The sequence below is a fragment of the Anopheles merus genome, chromosome 2L, assembly GCF_017562075.2.
Source record: "Anopheles merus strain MAF chromosome 2L, AmerM5.1, whole genome shotgun sequence".
NCBI lineage: Eukaryota > Metazoa > Arthropoda > Insecta > Diptera > Culicidae > Anopheles > Anopheles merus.
In genome coordinates, this window is record NC_054083.1 from 12,359,322 (window position 1) to 12,378,949 (window position 19,628).

Sequence of the window (19,628 nt, forward strand, 5' to 3'; positions counted from 1 at the left end):
TTACTATCCGGAGATGAAATAAGACACCACCATTACTCAATGGGACACACAACGTTGTACCCCGCAGCGTCTCCGCAGAGAAGATTCCTAGTTGTAGCTAATTCGTCATTCTCAAATGAGCTATCCAATATTGTTTTCTTTTCGAATATTGATCAAGAACTAGATAGTTCAACTTGGATAGCTCTACTTGAAGCTCATTGCCGGAAAACGGACACATGATGTAGTCTCACTTCCCGCACTTCAACGCAACAACGGAAACCAAACAAGGCTCCCTTTCCCGACTGCTGACAAGCAAGGTTGTGTAGCAATTTTGTTAGTTTTTTTATGTTGTTTTTTACAAAACCCAAAATAAACCGCCATGTCAGTACTACACACCTCCGGGTACAACGACGAAACGATGAAGTTTCAATAACAACAAATTCACATTCACATTGACCGCTGCTACCAAGAGCGGCGGGCGGTTCAAACGGCGAACAACAGCCAACACAACAGAAAATCAGTTCTTCCCACCGGGGCAAAGGCATTTCAAATGGTAGTTAGCCTGTGTTATGATACAACAGGCGATAAAAAAGTGCACGCACACACACACACACACACGTACACAATCCACATGACGTAACCTTCACAAAATCAAATCGGTGCCCCGCGATAGTGGCTTCCTGTGCTTTGGGGGTTTTGAGCAATTGCCTCCGTTTGAAATTCTCACAAGCCTGCTGGGCCTGCTGCTCAACCAGCCCTGTTCGCCCCATCCGCCCCGTGTGCAATATTACCGACCCAAGGGATGACTGCGTTTGGACGCGAATGACACGCGATCCACGGTGCGGACGCCGCCGCTGACGTTGTTATGACCGCAAGGAAACGTACGCAACACGTTCCCACATCATCATCATGAGGCAGCGCAGCAGCAGCAGCTGAGGAGAGATTGATGATTTTCGTTTCACAGGTTTCTCCCAATTGGCACATTTGCACATAATGTCACGAATTAGTACACACGCAAGATGAAAATGAAGAAGGCCAGAAATTATGGAACATTGCAGGCGAAAGAAGGCTAGTGTGATGATGTTCTACAGGGTCGCAGCAACACAGCACAGTATCATTCGAGGAATTCATAGACTTGTCCACTGTATGTGCTTTCCAGACTATTCGTAACACCACTGATGGAAATTGTTGGTTAATTGTATTTAAAAGTACATTTAAATTGAACTTTTCGTTCATCATTGTCTTGTATCACTGGTATAAAATCGTAAATAATTTGAAAACAATTTTTATCATTGTTACGTCTTCATTTAACACATAACAGGCGTTTGTCGAATTAATATGTCAGCACATTATAATTTATTTTAAAAAATAATGAATTAAATTTTTTTAAATACAGCAAAATGTTAAGTTATTGCTTTATTCTTATAAAAAATAATTATTGCTGTTAATTAAATTTATATGCTGCACTATTTAATGTAATAATGATAGATGAACTAATAAGTATAGAAACCATGTCAAAGCTGACATGATCAAGCAGGTCGTTTCGTCAAAAAGAAAAACAAAAAACAAGAGATACATAAGCTAAACCAATCATAGCAGTGAGAACAATACCGGATGATGTAAAACGAGCTAGGTTACAGCCGTAATGCATTACTCTAAAAGTCCTTATCGATTACAAAACTCATCTTTCCTCATCTCCTCAACAGATTTAAGCAAGTATCTTCTTCTTCTTTGGCTCAACAACCGATGCCGGTCAAGGCCTGCCAACACACTTGTGGGGTTGGCTTTCAGTGACTTATTGATTTTCCCCCCATAGCAGGATAGTCAGTCCTACGTATGGCGGCACGGTCTATTTGGGGCTTGAACCCATGACGGGCATGTTGTTAAGTCGTGCGAGTTGACGACTGTACCATGAGACCGGCCTAGTAATAATAAGCAAGTATATTCGATTTAAATACAGAAATGCCTTTGTTGTCATGCTATTGTTCTGTGCAACCGCATCTTTGATCACACCACTTGCTCGATGGTTATTTGAATAAGCAAAAGAATAAAAACATACCAGTATATTTAATATCTTGCGATAATTGGTCCTTCTCAAACCTGTGTTGAGATATGAGGTGGGACCTATCATCATCATCATCATATCCGTCTAAAAAGTTCTACAGAAGTACACAAACTAAAGACATTTGTATAATTCAATATACGTAACTGTAATAATTTTACTATAAAGCTTCTACATTCTAAGATCGGGTGATTGATCCCATTGGGCGTGGAGATATTTTTGATTATAGGCACGTCTTTCCAAATAGACTGTCCTGGTTTTATAATGAAACACAACAATTCATTGTTTGCCGGACTATATGTACACAACTATTCAACTGCTCTAACTATCCCAAAATGTGTTTGCCTTTTTTCCCGTTCCCAGCAAGAGTTTTACCGTCCGGCTGATCTGATTTAAGCTGTATGTTCGTTAAAGACCTCCAACTTTATTGCAGGAACGAACAAAAGCGATGGAATTGTGATACGATTCGACCCTGTTGCTATGTATGTTCCGGTAGCACCCGCCCGGTATGTGGCTGCAGCAGCTTAAGCGTGATTTCCGTTAGCATATTTTACACTGTTTATTTGAATTTCCTCCTCGGAACACACCCATTACCGTTTGTTCAACTGATCTTCGACAACAGCAAGCGCGTGTCCAGGAAGGCGGGAAAGAGAACGCTGGAGAAGATTTTCCCACTAACGGCACACAACACACGGTTGGGTCACGGTTCTTCCCTTGGCCGGGTCGCGTCTCCTCCCCGGTACCACCACCATTTCTCGTCAATTATAACACTTACTTCCACACCAGGAGACCCCCACCCTCATCGGATACCATCCTAACAACAGTGCGCACATACCCACCAACCGTGCTGCCGGCTGGACATGAAACATACCCAATCCAATCCATAAGAACCGGCGGAAGGTATGTGTAACCGAAATGTGGCTAGCGGTTCGTTCCTCCATCATCCTGCCGGCAGAAAGGAAATTGAACTCACACAAACATACAGAATGTAGTGAACGAGAACGAGAAAAGGCCGTAACGAGAGTGGCCACCGAAAACGAAATATTATCCCTCGCACCCTCTCTGCTCCCCTTTCTTAACGAAAGTGCCGCCTGCATGTGTGTGCTACAACATTTGTGTGGCGCAAGCAACTCTAGCGTGTGTATGTGCATACGCTCACGATAATGCATTCGGAGCATTCCGTGAGGAAACCATCAATCTTGATTCTCCGCCCGTTCGCTAGAATCTGGGTGGAGGATGGAGCAAGCGTTTGCCGGCCGGCTCCGTTCATTCCGTGAGTGGAGGAGTGCTACTGCCCATGTGAGAGGGGGTAGGGAAGGCAAAAGTAACGGATTGGAACGAAACTGTAGCCCAACCACATTGATGTTGCTGTAGCCATTGCCAAGAGCAAACCTCATTGCCGGCCGTGTAGCTAGCCTCTTGTCACCAATCAAAACAGATTAATATTTCAAGGAACGAGGGTGGCGAAATACGGAAGGGCCATTCGGAAACGCCAAATAGAAGCATAGAAAGTTGTTACATCACACTTGAGCTTTGGGTCATAAAACGAGAGGAGATGTCTTTCGTCAAACAGTTGTGGGCGAGATTTTTTCCGCCCCCTCGAAGCTGTCATACGGCTAATGATCAAAACGTACAATTCTTATGCCATCTTGCATAAAATGGGCCCGAGTTAAACCATTTTAACAGTTAAACCCTCTGTTGGATTTGCAAAAAAAAACAAACAAACAGCAGCAAAACAACGCCAGGCAGGCAAGCAAACAACACGCTTAAAATCATTACAATTTCAAACCAGCAGCCAGCCATCGGAGCAGATAAAAATAATTGATGCACTATTACGCATTCCTGCATTGCCCGGCGGGGAGTGTAAATTATTTCAACAAACATAAAGTCATCGCACGCACAAGTGGTAATGCCAAGCCGCAAGAAGAACAGCGATTGTGCAGCGTAAATTGCGCATGTAATTCGTCTACGGGTTGGTTTTTGCTTTTTGTTTCGGTATGTAAACCTACTCCTCTCTGGCGCAATTCTTTTCCCGATCGGATCAAGATTACAACCGAACGATTCCATTGCGTTGGCTGGCTAATTGACTGGTGGTATTTTAAAAATGGCTCACCAAAGCATACACGACGCGACACCAGAAGCAAATGCCGTTTCTGTTCCCGCACACACATCTGCAGACACGGATTGAGAGCTTCTCTTCGCGGTTCGTAGCGTGCCGCGACTGGGGAGGATTTTTTGTTTGTGTAATTAAACATGCTGGGACATATTTCTTGGGTCTGACAGAAAATTTTGGCATAAGAAGAAGAAAAAAAAAACACCATTTCAATACGAGGCACGGTGAAAGTGACCAAAGCAGTAACACACTTTGCATGGGGTAGCACACTCACTCGCAGCAGAATTCAAGCAAAGGTTGGCGCTAACAATATTTAAAAATAGGTGCCAACATTTTTACCACCACTTGGGGCCACATCAGCGTATGGTGCAATTGGACAGAGCGAAATTACACTATCGTTGTGAAGTTTAGGTAAAAGCAGCGACTGTTTAATGCTAAGGTTAGGTAAGGCAGTTCATTATAACGTTCAATGCTATATTTGGATTACCCAAAAAGGAGGAAGCCACTGTGAACTTGAATCAACGAAAATAGAGCAGGCGTGTCCAATTGTACAGAGCAGCATCCATTAAATTCTCATTAGATTAGCTTTCCCTTTGCAAAGGATATCTTCACACAACCATCTTTCATAAAAATGCAGTTTGACACCGTTTCAATGCAGCCAGTCCCAAACCCGGCCCTTTCTCTTTAGCGAAGACTTTTGCATGAACATTGCCGGTTGTCCTTGAATGAGGATGATGATGGGCTCTTCCCCTCCGAGCACCGATGCTTGTTCCCGTTGTGCCTTAGTCTTTTTAGCAATCCTGCCTTGGCCGATCCTGCTCGCCTATCGGTCTAGCTGTCTCCGTCGTTCGCAACCTACGCTCGTTCACTCCCACTTTTGCGGATTCATTACGTACAACACCACCAGGACGCTTGGAATACCATATAAGGATAAACTCTAGGCATAAACCGACTCTCTCTTTCTATCTCCCTCTCTCTTTCTCTCTCTCTCTCTCTCTCTCTCTCTCTTTCTATCTCTCTTTCTCTCCCTTATGTTGCGAGATATGCAAGTGCTGCTGATGTTGTTGTTGCTACCTGTGAAGCTTTCCTATCACATTGGACAGCTGTTGTCTTCTGCCACTGAAGCCTCTAGCGGATAAAACAGCGGTAAGCGCTGTGTTGGACAGTTCGTTCCGTCTGCTTTCGCAATAGGGGACCCAAGAATCAATATTTAATCAACGCAGAACATTTTATTTGTTAGTGGTTGATTTTATTATACTCACAAAAAAACACCAAAGCATTGCGAGAAAAGTCGATCACATTTTGCAGTGCAAACATTTGGAATTTAAAGGTAAGGCCTGAATAATGTCATTCTGCCATCGTATGGTTGTATCATAAGTTAGATACGGGAGCATATTTAAGGCTTCACAGGAAGTAAGCAATATTATGCAAGTGAGTGTGCGGTATGGATTGTTTATACAACCTGCCTTATTTCCCATGTAACTAATCCTAGCCACAGGGCCACTGCTTCCAGAAACATGTGACAACAGCTTGTGAAATGCACACAAACCGCAAAACGCACTTCATGTAACAGAAAACGTGTTATATCGACGATATACAGAAACCAGCATCAAAACGGAAAGGTTTCCTTAGTTGAACCAGTCCAACAATCAATTTATTTGACATATTGTTGACACAATCAATGAAGCGTAAAAAAGATAATCTGTTTGATGTAAATAACAAAGGTAAATTTTACTTTTTGGAATACAATACTCTAGAAAATGTTTCGGGATAAGATAAATGCTTGCAAAAAATGTTTACCAAAGAAGAATGTATTCTATATAAAATGAAATAGATTTAAGATAGTTAAAAAAAGCGAGGAATGAAGTCATTTGGAACAAAGTATACAAACATAGACAAACAAACAACAACAGCTAGAACAGATGCAATCGTAGCTTAATACAAATTGATGACATCCTAAAATAATAATAACTGTATTCTCAATTACAGTAACTTGAATGTTGCCTTTAGAGTGATCCATACGGAATTGATGAAATGAGTTAAAATGGTTGATGAAATCTTCAACTCACGCTCTAAGAGTAAAAAAGTGCTGTGTGCCGATAGTAGTTGCAGAAAGACACATTACTCACCGAAATTTAACTCCAGAACATGTTTTGCTTGCGAATAACCAAATTCGCAGTATATGACAACTTTAAATAAACTTTTTTTTAAGATTTAATTTAACTCTTTCATTGCAAATATTCGAATCAGTCACTCGCACAGATTCGATATGTACATACTTCTAATTCTAGACACTTAAAAATATTTCACGATCTCGGTTAAAAATAATGCCGAAACCATTCTGCTTTACCACACTTTTTGATATCTAAAAAAATCTTAAAATTTCTGACTAATTCTGATATCTTCAGTTAAAACACTGATTATGGATCCGTATAACGGAAGACATAGGAGATTATATCGCATCAATCCTATTCAGAAGAAGAGTTATTGTACATCCCGATTCGGTAATCGATCTTTCATTCCCGATAATATGGAGGTTTAAGAAAAAAATACAAAATTGTTCATAGTTTTCCATTACTGTGATGAATTTGTGATGTGTGCGAAAACAACTTGAGCCAAGTGCTGCAGCGGTGGAAGCGTCTTATGTGCTTTAGGTACAAATAAAGGTTTCTATCCAGAATAAATCGTTATTCCCGGACATAGTTTATTATCGCAACAAAGTATCGAAACAATGCAACTGTTTTAGGCTATGAGAACCCAATAATGAGCAATATCCCCCAATCTCCAAGTTTACTGATAAGGTATTTTTCCCAAACTGAAATCTCGGTTAAACACGTGAGCAGTCATTTTCATATTTAGCCGAGATTTTCGGTTAAAAAGGTTTAACCGAGATCATACCCGAGATCTCAGTAGTGCGAATCTCGGTTATTTTTAACGCATTTTTTTACTTTTAATATACTTTTTGTAAAGTATAACTCCATAAACCCCTAAATAACTAATCAGTCTATAAGGCCAGTCATAAGACCAACAAGGCAGTAATCACTTCGCTAAATAATTCTTCTTATTCTTCTCCTTCTAGAAGTAAAGAAGTTTATGATTATTGCCTAACCCACAGTAATAGCACATTATTATTAGGATTCCCTTTGGTTTTGGCATGGAAGGATAGCCAATGCAAAGGAATTAGCCTTCTTCATCAAAACACACTATATTTCCTGGCGTTTATAATCGGTTTAGATTAATTTAGCCTATGGTGATGATCATTACTAAAGCTGTAAACTTAAAACATAGTGCGTCTTTGAGACCTAGTTACAGCAACACATCCACGCATCCCGATGAGAATATTGTTCTATTGCGTGTGAAAGATAGATACATTTTTTTCGGTAGGTTGTATCAGAATTAAAGATCGACGTTTCTAATTCGAATCATTGGTTGATACTATTACCTCACACTTACTTCAGTCTCTAATGGATAGGGACCTGAAAATACGTATTGAGCCATACTTCGATGAATCAGCCATGTAGAAGTAAAGGTAGTTTAATTATCCAAGCTGTCCCAAGCATCTATTACAGGGTTTTCCAAGCCACTTCAATGTTGAAACTGAAAATTTCAATCACGTTAAATGTATGCTGAAGGCTGCACGGGTGAATTCAAGTCTGAAAAGCCAGTTCAATACAAAAAGTTTTGTTTTAAAATCGTTAAACTATTTTTCAATATCGGTATAAACCATTTCGATCTGTCAGTTTGGCGGGCTCTCGCCACTATGGGATAGAAAGAAATAAATTACGTCAAAATGTTCAGTGAGTGAGGTTTTCTGCATCATCCCAACGAATACAGTATAGAAACCATCAAATAAACAAAACTATAAATAGTTTTAATTAGTTTTAATGAATTTAATAATTGTTGTTTGCACGTTAAAACACATTTTCAATGCTAAAAGAAAACAAACCACCAATCATTGAACATTTTGACGTATTGCATTTCCTTCTATTCCATAGTGGCGAGAGCCCGCCAAACTGACAGATCGAAATGGCTTATACCGATATTGAAAAATAGTTTAACGATTTTAAAACAAAACTTTTTGTATTGAACTGGCTTTTCAGACTTGAATTCACCCGTGCAGCCTTCAGCATACATTTAACGTGATTGAAATTTTCAGTTTCAACAATGAAGTGGCTTGGAAAACCCTGTATTGCAATCGAGTCATCTCGACGTAGAGTCGACGAGTTTTTTTTTGCGTTGATATGAGAGGTTTCCTTTGTAAGCTCATTTTCCCGACTCGGAGCGTGTCAAAATCAGAATAGAACTGGTAATATCCCAATAAAATTGTCCAGTGAGCTTTAGTTACTGTTTGAAATATGATATGGCTTATAGAATTTTGTAGTAAAACTTAGCAACAATCATATTTGTCGTGCAGTTCCTTTTTTTTCGCCCCCTCACCGAAAGAGTTATTCCAAAAACGCATTTATTCACCGGAAACAACGTAGTACCGGCTGAACGATACGGCACACCAACACAAGCGTACAGAAACTCAGTAAGGACCTCTTTCTTGTACAAGTGGCTGCTGCTACATTTTTCCAGAAAATGCTGCTTCTGCGCACAGTTGCTCCCGGTAGTGTTGACGACGACTACGACGGCAACGAGTTGTAACCGCATACGCACGCACACCGTTTCGTATCACACGCACACATCTTCTTTTTCTCCAGTGCAAGTTTACATCCATCCTGGCGTACTAGACGCTGAATTAGGGTGGCTTCAACCCCCGCAAGCCAACAACCATCACCAACACGTCCACGGTGCAACGAGGACGACAACAACAAGAAGTAGAAGGCACACAACCACGGCTACATGACGCGCATGTACACGCGCGGCGTACCAACTTCCCTTGTGAGATGCTTTGTTTAGCCTTTGTCTGAAAAGGTAGCCGGCATTTGGACAACGCATGAAACTGTGGAGTGCTTCAACTGGTGAATCGCTAACAAATGAAAGAAAATTGTCCGGAAAATTATGCCTGCTAAAAAGTCTCGTCTCGCGATGACGACAATGGGGAGGTTTTTAATGTTTGATTCAAGCGAGTCATGAGTGCACGGAAGGTTCATAATTTGTGCATTATTTTGCGATTCTAATGGCCATCTGACTAACACAAAAATCCATTTCAAAGGTAACTTCAGTTTATAAATAAAATCCCGAGTTTTGCCCAGTGGAAATGTCACAAGAAGCCCATCTCTTCCGAAGCCATTAAAAATATAGCTCATTTTTTGTTAGACGAAACATTATTTTTAAATCACCTAAACCTTATTTTAAACTTTCGAAAGGTTAACGTCGTAGGGCAGTGCAAATCAATCGACATTTCTCCCAGAGCAAACGGTAGAAATAGGATTGAGACGAACAGTCCACCATTGCATATCCACATATTTGGAAACGTTTCAAAAATACGATCGAACGACATCAATATGCCGACAGGATGGTCTTGGATCGTCTGGCTGCGGTTGTAGACGCTTCCGCGGGTGTATTACGATACTTTTTATTCCCAAACGTCGATGCCGAATGTTTAATTGGATTCTCGATCCCATTTAACCACGCTCAATTAGGGCGGACAGCGTCACCCAACCATCCCAGGAGCGATAGACGACGACGAATGATCGTCCGCTCCAGAGAGGGGTTGAAGATGGTTTGGAGCGGTGAATGAACGAGACGAAGGCAAAAAATGAAGTATAACAAATGGCAAATATTGAGACAATTGCTGTGAATTCTTCTCACTCTAAGGTCTATGGATGGTATCAGGTGGAACGTACATTGCTTTTTCATACCACTCACTCTTGAGATACGTAAATCTCCCCCTTGTAATGATATAAAAAAGTCTCGCATGCATTCAAATATCGTTTCCAAAAGCATTGATGACGCGGGCATATGGCGAGAGAGAGCGAGAGATGCGATTGGGATGGAGGAGGTTGGCACCTTTAAGGGTACATTGGAGCAGCAGAGCTCTTTGCCGTCGTCGGCTTTGGTTTGCGCGGCCATTGGAGCAGGCAAAACAAAAAGTGTCTTGAATGTGACTGTCAGTGGCCCACCTAAGTAAGTCCTCCCTCTCTCTCTTAAACCTGCCGAAGTTGCCCTCGCCAAACAGCCGCACCAACACCGAGCGCAGGTCCCTGTTGTGGCCCAGCGGCAAGACATTCAAGCGTGTGATAGTAATTACCGCAGCAGCCAATTGGTACTTGTGTGTGAACCGTTGCTTGCTGCATTCGTGTAGTGGTGTGTCCATGGAACGCGCTGCTGCTGCTATTCACCGTTTGGCGTTCTGAGTGCACTTTCATGCATTTGCGCGACGAAGGCAACGAGCCTCAATTCATGCGTAAACAAATCTGCAACAAAGATTGAGCACAAAAATGCATCAAACGGCAGGGGTGTAATATCAATTAGACCCTTCCCCATGCGACAGCTAAACAAAAGTGCCTTCAACCCGTCTTTAGCAAATACGCAGAGAGGACGTTTTGTTTGTGATGTAAAAATGTTCTTCCGACGGACAGATGTTGGTACAATATTAAAAAGTCTTTTTTACCATCTGTGTAGGCGATAAAACCATAGAAGCGGGACGAATGAGATTCGCCAGAATTTCATACCTTTTATATCCGATTACTGCAGTGATTCATTCCTATGACAATATTAATCAAGCTATTGGGCCAAGGCTGTTGCTACGTTATCTTAGTTTAGCGATTGAAAATGATAAAAATAAGGTAAATAATAATAAAATAGGTTTGTATGTTTACCGTACATGCTTTTTTTATTAATACATTCGCGCTTTAGGGAATTCTGTTAAAAAAAACTATCTGTGCTTAAATAGACTCTAACAGCATGTAGAAATACTTTTATGGATACAGATAACGAGTTTTAATTCAGAGTATTTTCATCTTCTTTAGCAAAATGTTTAGAAGAACCGTTTAGATTCAATGAAGGTTTACGTAAATGTTAATTTGGGGCCCAGAGCGAAAACATTGTTATTGTTGTAACAACATTGTTCGAATGAAAACATTGTTATTCACCACGTGTAATATGTTAATCCACATTAATCTGATATTTCATTTCGATCTAAATAATTTTAAATTTTATCAGCATAATTTTCAACACGCCTCAAAGCTGGATTGAGTTTGACAGTCCTTTATTATGTGTTGAAAATCATGTGTAAAAACTGAAAATTTATTTTGAAGCAAAAACACAATATGACTGCTGTTGAAAAACATCTTGAATGCGGTGAATAATTATGTGCACATTCGAAAGTGACTCAGAAAACCCTATATTCACCGCCTCCAAGATTTTCAACACTGGATTTCAAGGAAATGTCAAACTCAATCCAGCTTGAGTCGTGTTGAAAATCATGTGGAAGAACTGAAACATCATTGTGGTACAACTACAATTTTTGACAGCTGTTGAAAAACATCTCGCAATCAATGAAAAATGTTTTACACATTGAAAAATAACTCGGTAACCCCTTTAACGATATAACACTGAGCATTTGTTAAAGGTCCGCAATCATTTTCATCACCATGTATAATGACAATTCATGTATTCATTTCATGACAAAATGACATTTTTGACTAAAATGCTATTGATTACTCGAAGTTTTTTATTTAATTTAGTACTTTTATACACTTTATCATTTATTTGATATGATTCGTGCAGAAAGTTCTAATATTTCTGGCTTTTAAGCGGTTTCAATTTGTTAGCAAAAATGCTATTTATACCTAACTTGAATCAAATTGTAATGATTTGACATTTTATCTGTCAAATTTAGAAAACCGCGTATCTCCGAATCCGTAAGTCGAGAACCGTGTAACTCGGGAACAGACTGTACATCGCCACCATTGGCAAAAGCACCATTGTTTTAAACTACACAAATGGGTCGGAAATCTGATTTTTCAATACGACCACCAGGTGTGAGGACGCGTTCAGTTTACTCATAACAAAACGATAATTTTGTTTTATTATTATGCATGCTAAATATATTCCAAAATTTAAAAAAAAACATCAATCATCGATCGCAACGATAACGAGAAAAGAGAAAATGGCTATTAGGAGAAAATGACCACTATCTTTTCGAATACATCTAATTAACGGTGCGTGGTGTGTACTAACCAAAATGAACTATCCCTCACTGCAGGGTAAATTATGATAGTTCTGCCATAAAATGTCATGCGCTCCAGACATATGCTTTTTCCCTACGATCACAGACATCCTCATAACCTACCCATCGATAAACAATACCGATCCGACATTGGGCAAAGCTGAATAGCTCACGAGAGAGAGAGAAAAAAAGGCACAACTGCTTCAAAAATCTATCTAATTCAAAATCCTCCCGAGAAGTGCAGAGGGCGCAAACAGGCCCAGCTTCCCGCTGTAATGTGTTGAAAGTATTGTAAAGTAGGAAAAAAAAATAACAGGGGGAACCGGCATTATTTCGCCCTTTGCGAGCGCTCGCCCGCAACTCCTAACCCTACTGCCGTGCCTTGGGCGTTGGTGCGCCGCTACCCAAAAGTTTCTATACACACCAACTGAAGGCACATGTACGGCAGCCTCCTACACGTACACACAAACACCGCGTCCCCGTCCAGATGAAGCACCGCTCGAGGCGCGGGGTGGAAAACGGTCAATCGATAAGCGTGTGTTTCGTTTTATTCCTGCATCTTGGCCTCCACTCTGTTGTCGGTTTTCGATTTTTATTCCCCTGGTGCACTGTCCGACCCAACCATGATGATAGCGGATAGAGCCACTACCCGCCCTGCACTGCCAAAGATGCTGGCGGCTGGGTCCGTGTGTGCGAGCATCGTGCTGCTGCTTTATTGCATGATGGTGTGCATCTTTCGCGCACACATACACCCACGTGTAATGTTGTAGGTGTGTTTCCTTCTCCAGGGAACACGGCCGTGCCGTTGTTGTTTTCCGGTTCCCTTCCCTTTGTGCGGTCCAAGGACAAGGACGGCGCGTCGGCCGAGGAGATGCGCACACGGGAACAATCATTCGTTCCGGGAGCGCAGCAGCGCAGTACAAGCAGGCACACACATGTAGCGCTGATGCTGTTCCCCTCGCTGCCGTATCGCGTGTGCTGGTGTGCGTACGTGCGTGCGTGTATTTACTGTAGGATGAATGAAAGCTGCAGAGAAAATACACAATCCCAAATCTGAACAGCGTACGGGGCGCTGTCAGTGCCTACTGCTATGCTTCATTCACACTGTTGCTGTTACTGTTGCCGCTGCTGTGTCGACATGCTTTGTGACAGCGTGAGCATTTTTGTCTTCTTCTTTTTTCTTTCCACTATCTTCGATCCTCGTTGTCGATCCATTTTTCGTGAAACTTAAACTCGAGCAATTCGACGACTCCGTGACTCATGCTTTCTTTTACGCTACTCTGTACTCTGAGTCGCTCGTTTACCATATCGGTATCGGTAAAATCATGTTCAAACAGGTCACAGTGGACGCGAAAAGAGCACAAAAGAAATAAACTGCCACCACCAGACACACTTACCACTGTGTTCGGTGAAGATGTTTGAGCCGAGCGTTCGCGCATCCTTCGACGAGCGGGGCTTGCTGCGGCTGGACCGGATCGAGCTGCCGGCTCCGAGGGTAGAGATAGTTCCGGTCGGACGTTCCTTCACCTGCTGGGCACCCATTGCCCCGGCACACCAGACTGGGCGGTAGACGGATGCTGCTTTTTGGCGTGGCCCTCTAACAATCGACCACCAACGAGCTGCAGAAGAAGAAGAAGCCGGCGCTTATCTCGGGGCGTTCGGGTACCGCTTCTACGGCTACGCGATTACGCGTAATGCCGGCGGACTGATTGTAAGGGCCCACGTCTCTCGCTCTCTCTCTCTCTCTCTCTCTCTCTCTCTCTCTCTCTCTCTCTCTCTCACTCTTTCTCCTTTTCTCTGCCTGTATGTTTGTGTGTTTTGTATACGGCGTCAAGCATACACACACACATACACACTTTCACACATACACTTCACATGTGTCGCACTAATGATTCTATCAGACGCGGACCCCGCATACAGTGATAGACACAGAGTATGAGAAAAACAACACCACCATACCCCACCGTACCCACACACACACACACACACACGCGCGTTAAACCGACGGGAAGGAGCTCGAATACACTTTTCTTCCTCCTCACACACCCTTTACTCTTCTATCCCCCCTCTATGGATTTCTTCCCTTTTTTCCTATTCTCACCGTTTTCCACCTTAGCCCCCAACCGAGCGGCTGAGCGTAATTGTGTACGCGGCGCACACTTCCACACACACACACACACACACACACACACTCTATTTTGCTCCACTTGCTTTCTGCTAACTTTCGGCAGAGAGATATCGAAAAATCACTCCACACTGTAATGCTGTTGCTGCTGTGGGGCTTTCTGGGGCCGCCTCACATTCTTCACCGTAGCGGGCACAAAAGAGGAACAGGAACAACAACAACAAAATAATACAGGCCCGTTGATGGCCGTTGCTGCTGCTGCTGACTGCTACGACGCTTGCTGAGATGAACCGTGTGCCGCACACAACTCCACCATCAACCACTACACTCTTGCGCACATACACTCACTTCGGCGTTTGTGTGCGCACACACCAACACACTAACTTCACACACACACACGCAAGCGGGCACGAGCGTAAACACTTCCGGTGGTGGGGGCAGAAAGAAAAGTGTTCAGCCACACATTTAATCGTCGGTGCGCTGCGCCTTCACATTACGGTGAAAATTCGGCCTGCGTCTAGGCGCTTTGGGATGGAACAGTATGCCGCCGCGGGAGAGATGCTGATCCTGCTGGAAGAAGGACGCGACACATTTAGCAATTCTACGCCGACAGATGGTTCGCAACCATAGCGAGCGGTGGTGCGGGAGAGTTTGCGAAACTCGTGCAAAGAAAAGAGGGAAAACAAAAGAGGAAAGAGCAACGACGTCTAACTCCTCGCACCCATCGCCTACTGCGCGACGCACGTTCGCTGCAACTTTGCCAAATTCTGTTTGCCTCGTGTGGGGTGGGAGGTGGAGGAAGTAAAGAAAATCACTTCCTGTCTGCTAATATTTTTCCACCTATCCATACGCTTTTCTCTCTTTTGCTATCTCAACCTACAGCTACACTGGAGAGATTGTGTCTCCAAAGTTTCCGAAGCTGATGCAAGTGGCGGTGGTGGTGTGGTATGTTCCCTGGCTCTGCACAAGTGCATCAATTCCAGTAGCCCTGTATGGATGGAGTGTGGCGATGAGGAGGTGGTTTGCCCTAAGGCAGAAAAGATGGAAATACATATACAGACGCACACACACAGCCTCATCTGGAGCAAATGAAAACCCACAAGCGAAAGACTGTAAGTCCGTTACTCGTGACAAATTGACACAAAAAAAGACTACTTCATACGTTTTCCAGCATTTCTTTGCATACACATCTTCATCTTTTGTTTCTATCCCTCTAGGGATGGTTGCTTTGATGAAGCCGCTTCAATGAAAGCCACTGAAACTGGAATTGGAACTAGATGTTTGCCTCACCTTCCATTCAAACATTTTCTTATCAAAAAAAAAAACCACACACACACACACACACACACACACACACACACACACACACACACACACACACACACACACACACACACCACACACACACACACACACACACTGCATTTCCTCCTCCTATGCATTTTTGATCGGAATTTCTCTCCCGATTATTGGTGAAAAAAGCATCCGCACGATAAAGATTAGGAAGAAGACAACCGTTTTCACACGCCAGCGCCACCGCTTGCTACGTTTTTCATCGCACTTCTTGGCCGCGCGCACCCGGAAGGGGTGAAAAACCTGCATACTTCCTCGTCTCTTCACTATCCCGGTTCCAGGTACACCCCCTTTCATCCTCCACATTTAGTAATATAAACTCTCCGGCAGAATCTTTCACTTCACGCGAGAAGGTGCTTTTTTTGTTTTCCAGCAGAATGTAGCCAAAGGGCTAGGAAAGGTTTGCTTTTCCGTGCTCTTCTTGTTCTTTTAATGATGCCAATGATTTCGTTTCCTAGCTTTACTTTTCATCCTCCCTTCCTGCCACGCTCCCACCTCACGGTCCCACCACCACCACCAGCTTCCATGATTCTTCTTTCACAAACCACTACCAACACTTACGCTCCACACACCCTGGTGCCGTCTTACAGTGGGAAAAAAGCGAATCTCCCTTTCCACTGCCGCACAACCTTGGCAACCAACCGCCACCACCCACCGCTTCTTCTTCGCGCTCTCCACACTTCACACAGCAGCCGAGTACGACTGTGTGTGACCGGAACGGCCCAAGCGCACGGAGGCGAGGAAACTTCTTGTCTGTCCGTGAGCAACCGTTGCGTTTAAGCCATTCTGAAGGGGCACGCCGTTTAGTTTATGCATTGACCAGATGTGTCACGCAAAAAATAACACGGAATCCTCTAATCGAACGCGTAGCACGCACTGCGTTCACTTGCTTCTTTTCTTCTTCAGTGTATCGGTGGCCTCTGTGGGCTTGATGTTGAAGCTAGCTGAATGGAAAATTAATTGATCGCTACACAACTGGCAGGTTCATTCGCCACTTTCTGCTTTGACATTTGAATACGAACGATATGACAGAAGGGATTAAAGCAATAAATGTCATGGAACGAAGTCAAATATTAGTCAACAACGATTTGGCCCTCTTGGATTTCATTTGACAGCAGAAAGTCATTGAAATTTCATCAAACCCTCAAACATGTATATTTACTAGAAGCATTCATAATTTTCCTGTAAAATTAATGAACTAATTAATAATTTTCCTGTGATTACCAGCCCGTTTCATAATTAAATTCATTAAAATAATTATTAATCTAAAAGGGCTTTCAAACTGATCTAAAGAACTTTAGGGTACTCGTCAAATCGTTCTACATTACTTGAGTCCTTGGATTTCAACTAGCAACATAGTATAGAAGGTAACCAACTATATCATAATGAGTTTGAGAATTAATTTCGCATATAAATTAAATATTTCGTAATTTGTAATTGAATCCCAGCTTTTACAATTTTTTTTCAACAAGTTTATTTGTTCTGATCAGATCAAAATCATTAAAATATTTATCCGTCTTCTTTCCCTGTTTGAGTTTAAATTGTTTAACGTTGATCGGAAATGTCAATGACATCTTTATTTTACCATCGTATCGTCATGTCAAATCACTTGAAATGAAATGAACTTGTTTATAGAACAAGTTGAAGAAATATACAGCATTGTTTACACGAATGCTGTTTTGAGTAGCGAAATTGCGGATTTTTTACAGGGCAAAAGCGTGCCAATCAAAAATTCAATAATTCAAAAACATTCGCAGTTCAACCAGTGAGAGCCAACTAAACATACCAAAAATTAAGCTGAAGTAATAAACTTGATATCTGAAAAATTCCTCGATAAAAGCAGTGAAATACGCGAAAATAATAATAAAATATGGTACCAGCGATTTTTTTAGCTCTCGTGATATTTTTAGCACAATATTCGGCAGCTGACTGTAATCGTGTTCCGGCATTACATGAGCTAACCCGTCGATAATGCTTCAGCAAACAAACGTCAAACTGTCAGATCCTGCAATTCTAGAAACGTCGAATCTTCATTTTCCTTCGATTTGAAGCAAACTCGCAGCAAAGAGAGAAATAGCAACGCAAAGACTAAATTTGGAATCGCACTGACTTTATTTTCCTATTGCTCCAACTCAACCTGATCTCTTGCTAAGCCGCGCTCAGCAATTTGTGTGTTCGTGTACTTGTTTTCTGTGTTAATTTGTGCGATATAAGTCGAACGGAAGCCAATCAGTGCAAAGATGTCGGAAAGCGACTGGGACACAGTGACCGTATTGCGTAAAAAGGCTCCAAAAGCGGCCACACTAAAGACTGAATCGGCCATCAATAAGGCACGTCGTCAAGGAATTCCAGTGGAGACCACACAGAAATGTAAGTACTGAGGGAAGGCCGGCCTCGGGTGGGCAAGCGTTAAGGGTGACCTTATTTTCCGAACGCAATTCAAAACAATGTGCTGAGCAAAACAGTGATGTTTTCCGGCATGTCCGCTTGTCAAGCGGCATGGTGGGCTCTTTACACGCAGGCACCCCCCTAATATGATGCAATTTATATTTAACTTTCTAGCATGACACCGCATGCCATGTGCTTGTCGTTGGTTTTGCTACATTTTTTTGCTAATTCTGTATTTATTTTCCTCTCTTTTCAGTCAACGCTGGAACCAACAAACAGCATGTTGCGGCTAAAAATACAGCCAAACTGGATCGCGAAACGGACGAATTGCGCCACAAAACGCTTGCACCGTCCGTTGCGAAGCTAATCATGCAGGGCCGTCAGGCGAAGGGACTGAGCCAGAAGGATCTCGCTACGGTAAGGGTACAATTTTGCTCGTGGTTCGGAAGGCTCACCCAATTGGATGCGTCCAATGATGCTTATCGTGTATCTCGCTCAATCTCACTCCTACAGCAAATTTGTGAAAAGCCACAAATCGTTAACGACTACGAGGCGGGCCGTGGCATTCCAAACAACTTGATCTTGGGCAAAATTGAGCGCATCATCGGCATTAAGCTGCGCGGTAAGGATATCGGCACACCCATGTTGCCTCCCGGTAAGAAGTGAGATGTCGGGAGGCAGTAGAATCGCTCGTCTGCTCGCTGGTTCTTCTCAACGCACCTGTGTACAGCGCACCAACAAAGGCGGGAGGCCCCATTTAATAGTTGTAACGTTTAAGAGAAGCACTGCGGGATGAAGCACCATAACTTTTTTGGCGGCGGTGTAATGCAGGGAAAGGCGAAAACCGACTGAAAATGCTATATCACCACTGTGTAGACACGATCATTTACGGCGAGAAGAAGTGCAGGCCTCCCTAAATCAGTGCAGCACCACTCGGTACGGTGAGCGGTAGTGGCACAGCTTTCGAAAATAACACTTGATACTATAAACATGCCGCCGTGTGTTTGGTGTCATGGTAACAGCAACAGAGATACAGAACGCATTTTGCGGCTTCATTAAAGAGGTCGGAAAATAAAATATTTAAATCGGCATTTTCTTGTACGCACGACGATGATTGTATGGCTAAGGCTTGCGGTTTCGCGTCGCATCACACTCAAACTGAATGTTAAAAACCTTTTCCAATTTAAATACAAACCAGTTTGATTGGTACAAATTTCAGCAGTTCAGCCAAATGTGTTTTGTGTAGAACAAAGCGTCATTCGATGTTCTTTTTTTGTTAATGGAGTAAATTACTCGCGAGTCGCAGACTACAGACCACAAAAGCAATTTTATTGGACGCTGCTGCTGTTGAACGGGTTATTGTAGCCTCAAAGAACCGTCATGCATCTATTGGTCTTTTGCTGTATAACATTTGATTTTGAAATATACTTGTGCTCATTACTCTCTACTTCCAAGTAATAACGTCAAGGGTTGTCATTTGGTAAGAATC

At 42.6% G+C, this 19,628-nt stretch overlaps 2 protein-coding genes and 1 long non-coding RNA gene across 5 annotated transcripts in view; 2 read left to right on the plus strand and 1 right to left on the minus strand.

Moving 5' to 3' along the window:
• The window catches only part of LOC121592417 (tyrosine-protein kinase Abl), a 33,049-nt gene extending 18,975 nt beyond the window's left edge, over positions 1–14,074 (minus strand). For all 3 annotated transcript variants that reach the window (XM_041913841.1, XM_041913840.1, XM_041913842.1), the window contains exon 1: positions 13,671–14,074. In XM_041913841.1, coding sequence (XP_041769775.1) covers positions 13,671–13,815 — 145 coding nt within the window. In that variant the 5' untranslated portion in view covers positions 13,816–14,074. The remainder of the gene's footprint in view (positions 1–13,670) is intronic.
• Positions 14,075–15,444: 1,370 nt separating this feature from the next.
• On the plus strand, positions 15,445–15,782 carry LOC121592430. The gene is made up of 2 exons (XR_006004665.1): positions 15,445–15,510; positions 15,616–15,782. It is a non-coding gene; the product is annotated as an uncharacterized LOC121592430 (long non-coding RNA).
• Positions 15,783–17,742: 1,960 nt separating this feature from the next.
• On the plus strand, positions 17,743–19,586 carry LOC121593411 (endothelial differentiation-related factor 1 homolog). Its single transcript, XM_041915727.1, has 3 exons — positions 17,743–18,121; positions 18,396–18,556; positions 18,653–19,586. Exons 1-3 carry the CDS (start codon positions 17,992–17,994, stop codon positions 18,803–18,805), a joined length of 444 nt encoding a protein of 147 aa, XP_041771661.1. The 5' UTR covers positions 17,743–17,991; the 3' UTR covers positions 18,806–19,586.
• Positions 19,587–19,628: the final 42 nt, after the last annotated feature.

Bases quoted from the DNA above. Each gene is read 5' to 3' on its own strand.
- LOC121593411 (XM_041915727.1), top strand. From the start codon at position 17,992: ATGTCGGAAAGCGACTGGGACACAGTGACCGTATTGCGTAAAAAGGCT. The intron at 18,122-18,395 runs GTAAGTACTGAG...CTCTCTTTTCAG, and splicing joins AGTGGAGACCACACAGAAAT to TCAACGCTGGAACCAACAAA. The intron at 18,557-18,652 runs GTAAGGGTACAA...TCACTCCTACAG, and splicing joins GCCAGAAGGATCTCGCTACG to CAAATTTGTGAAAAGCCACA.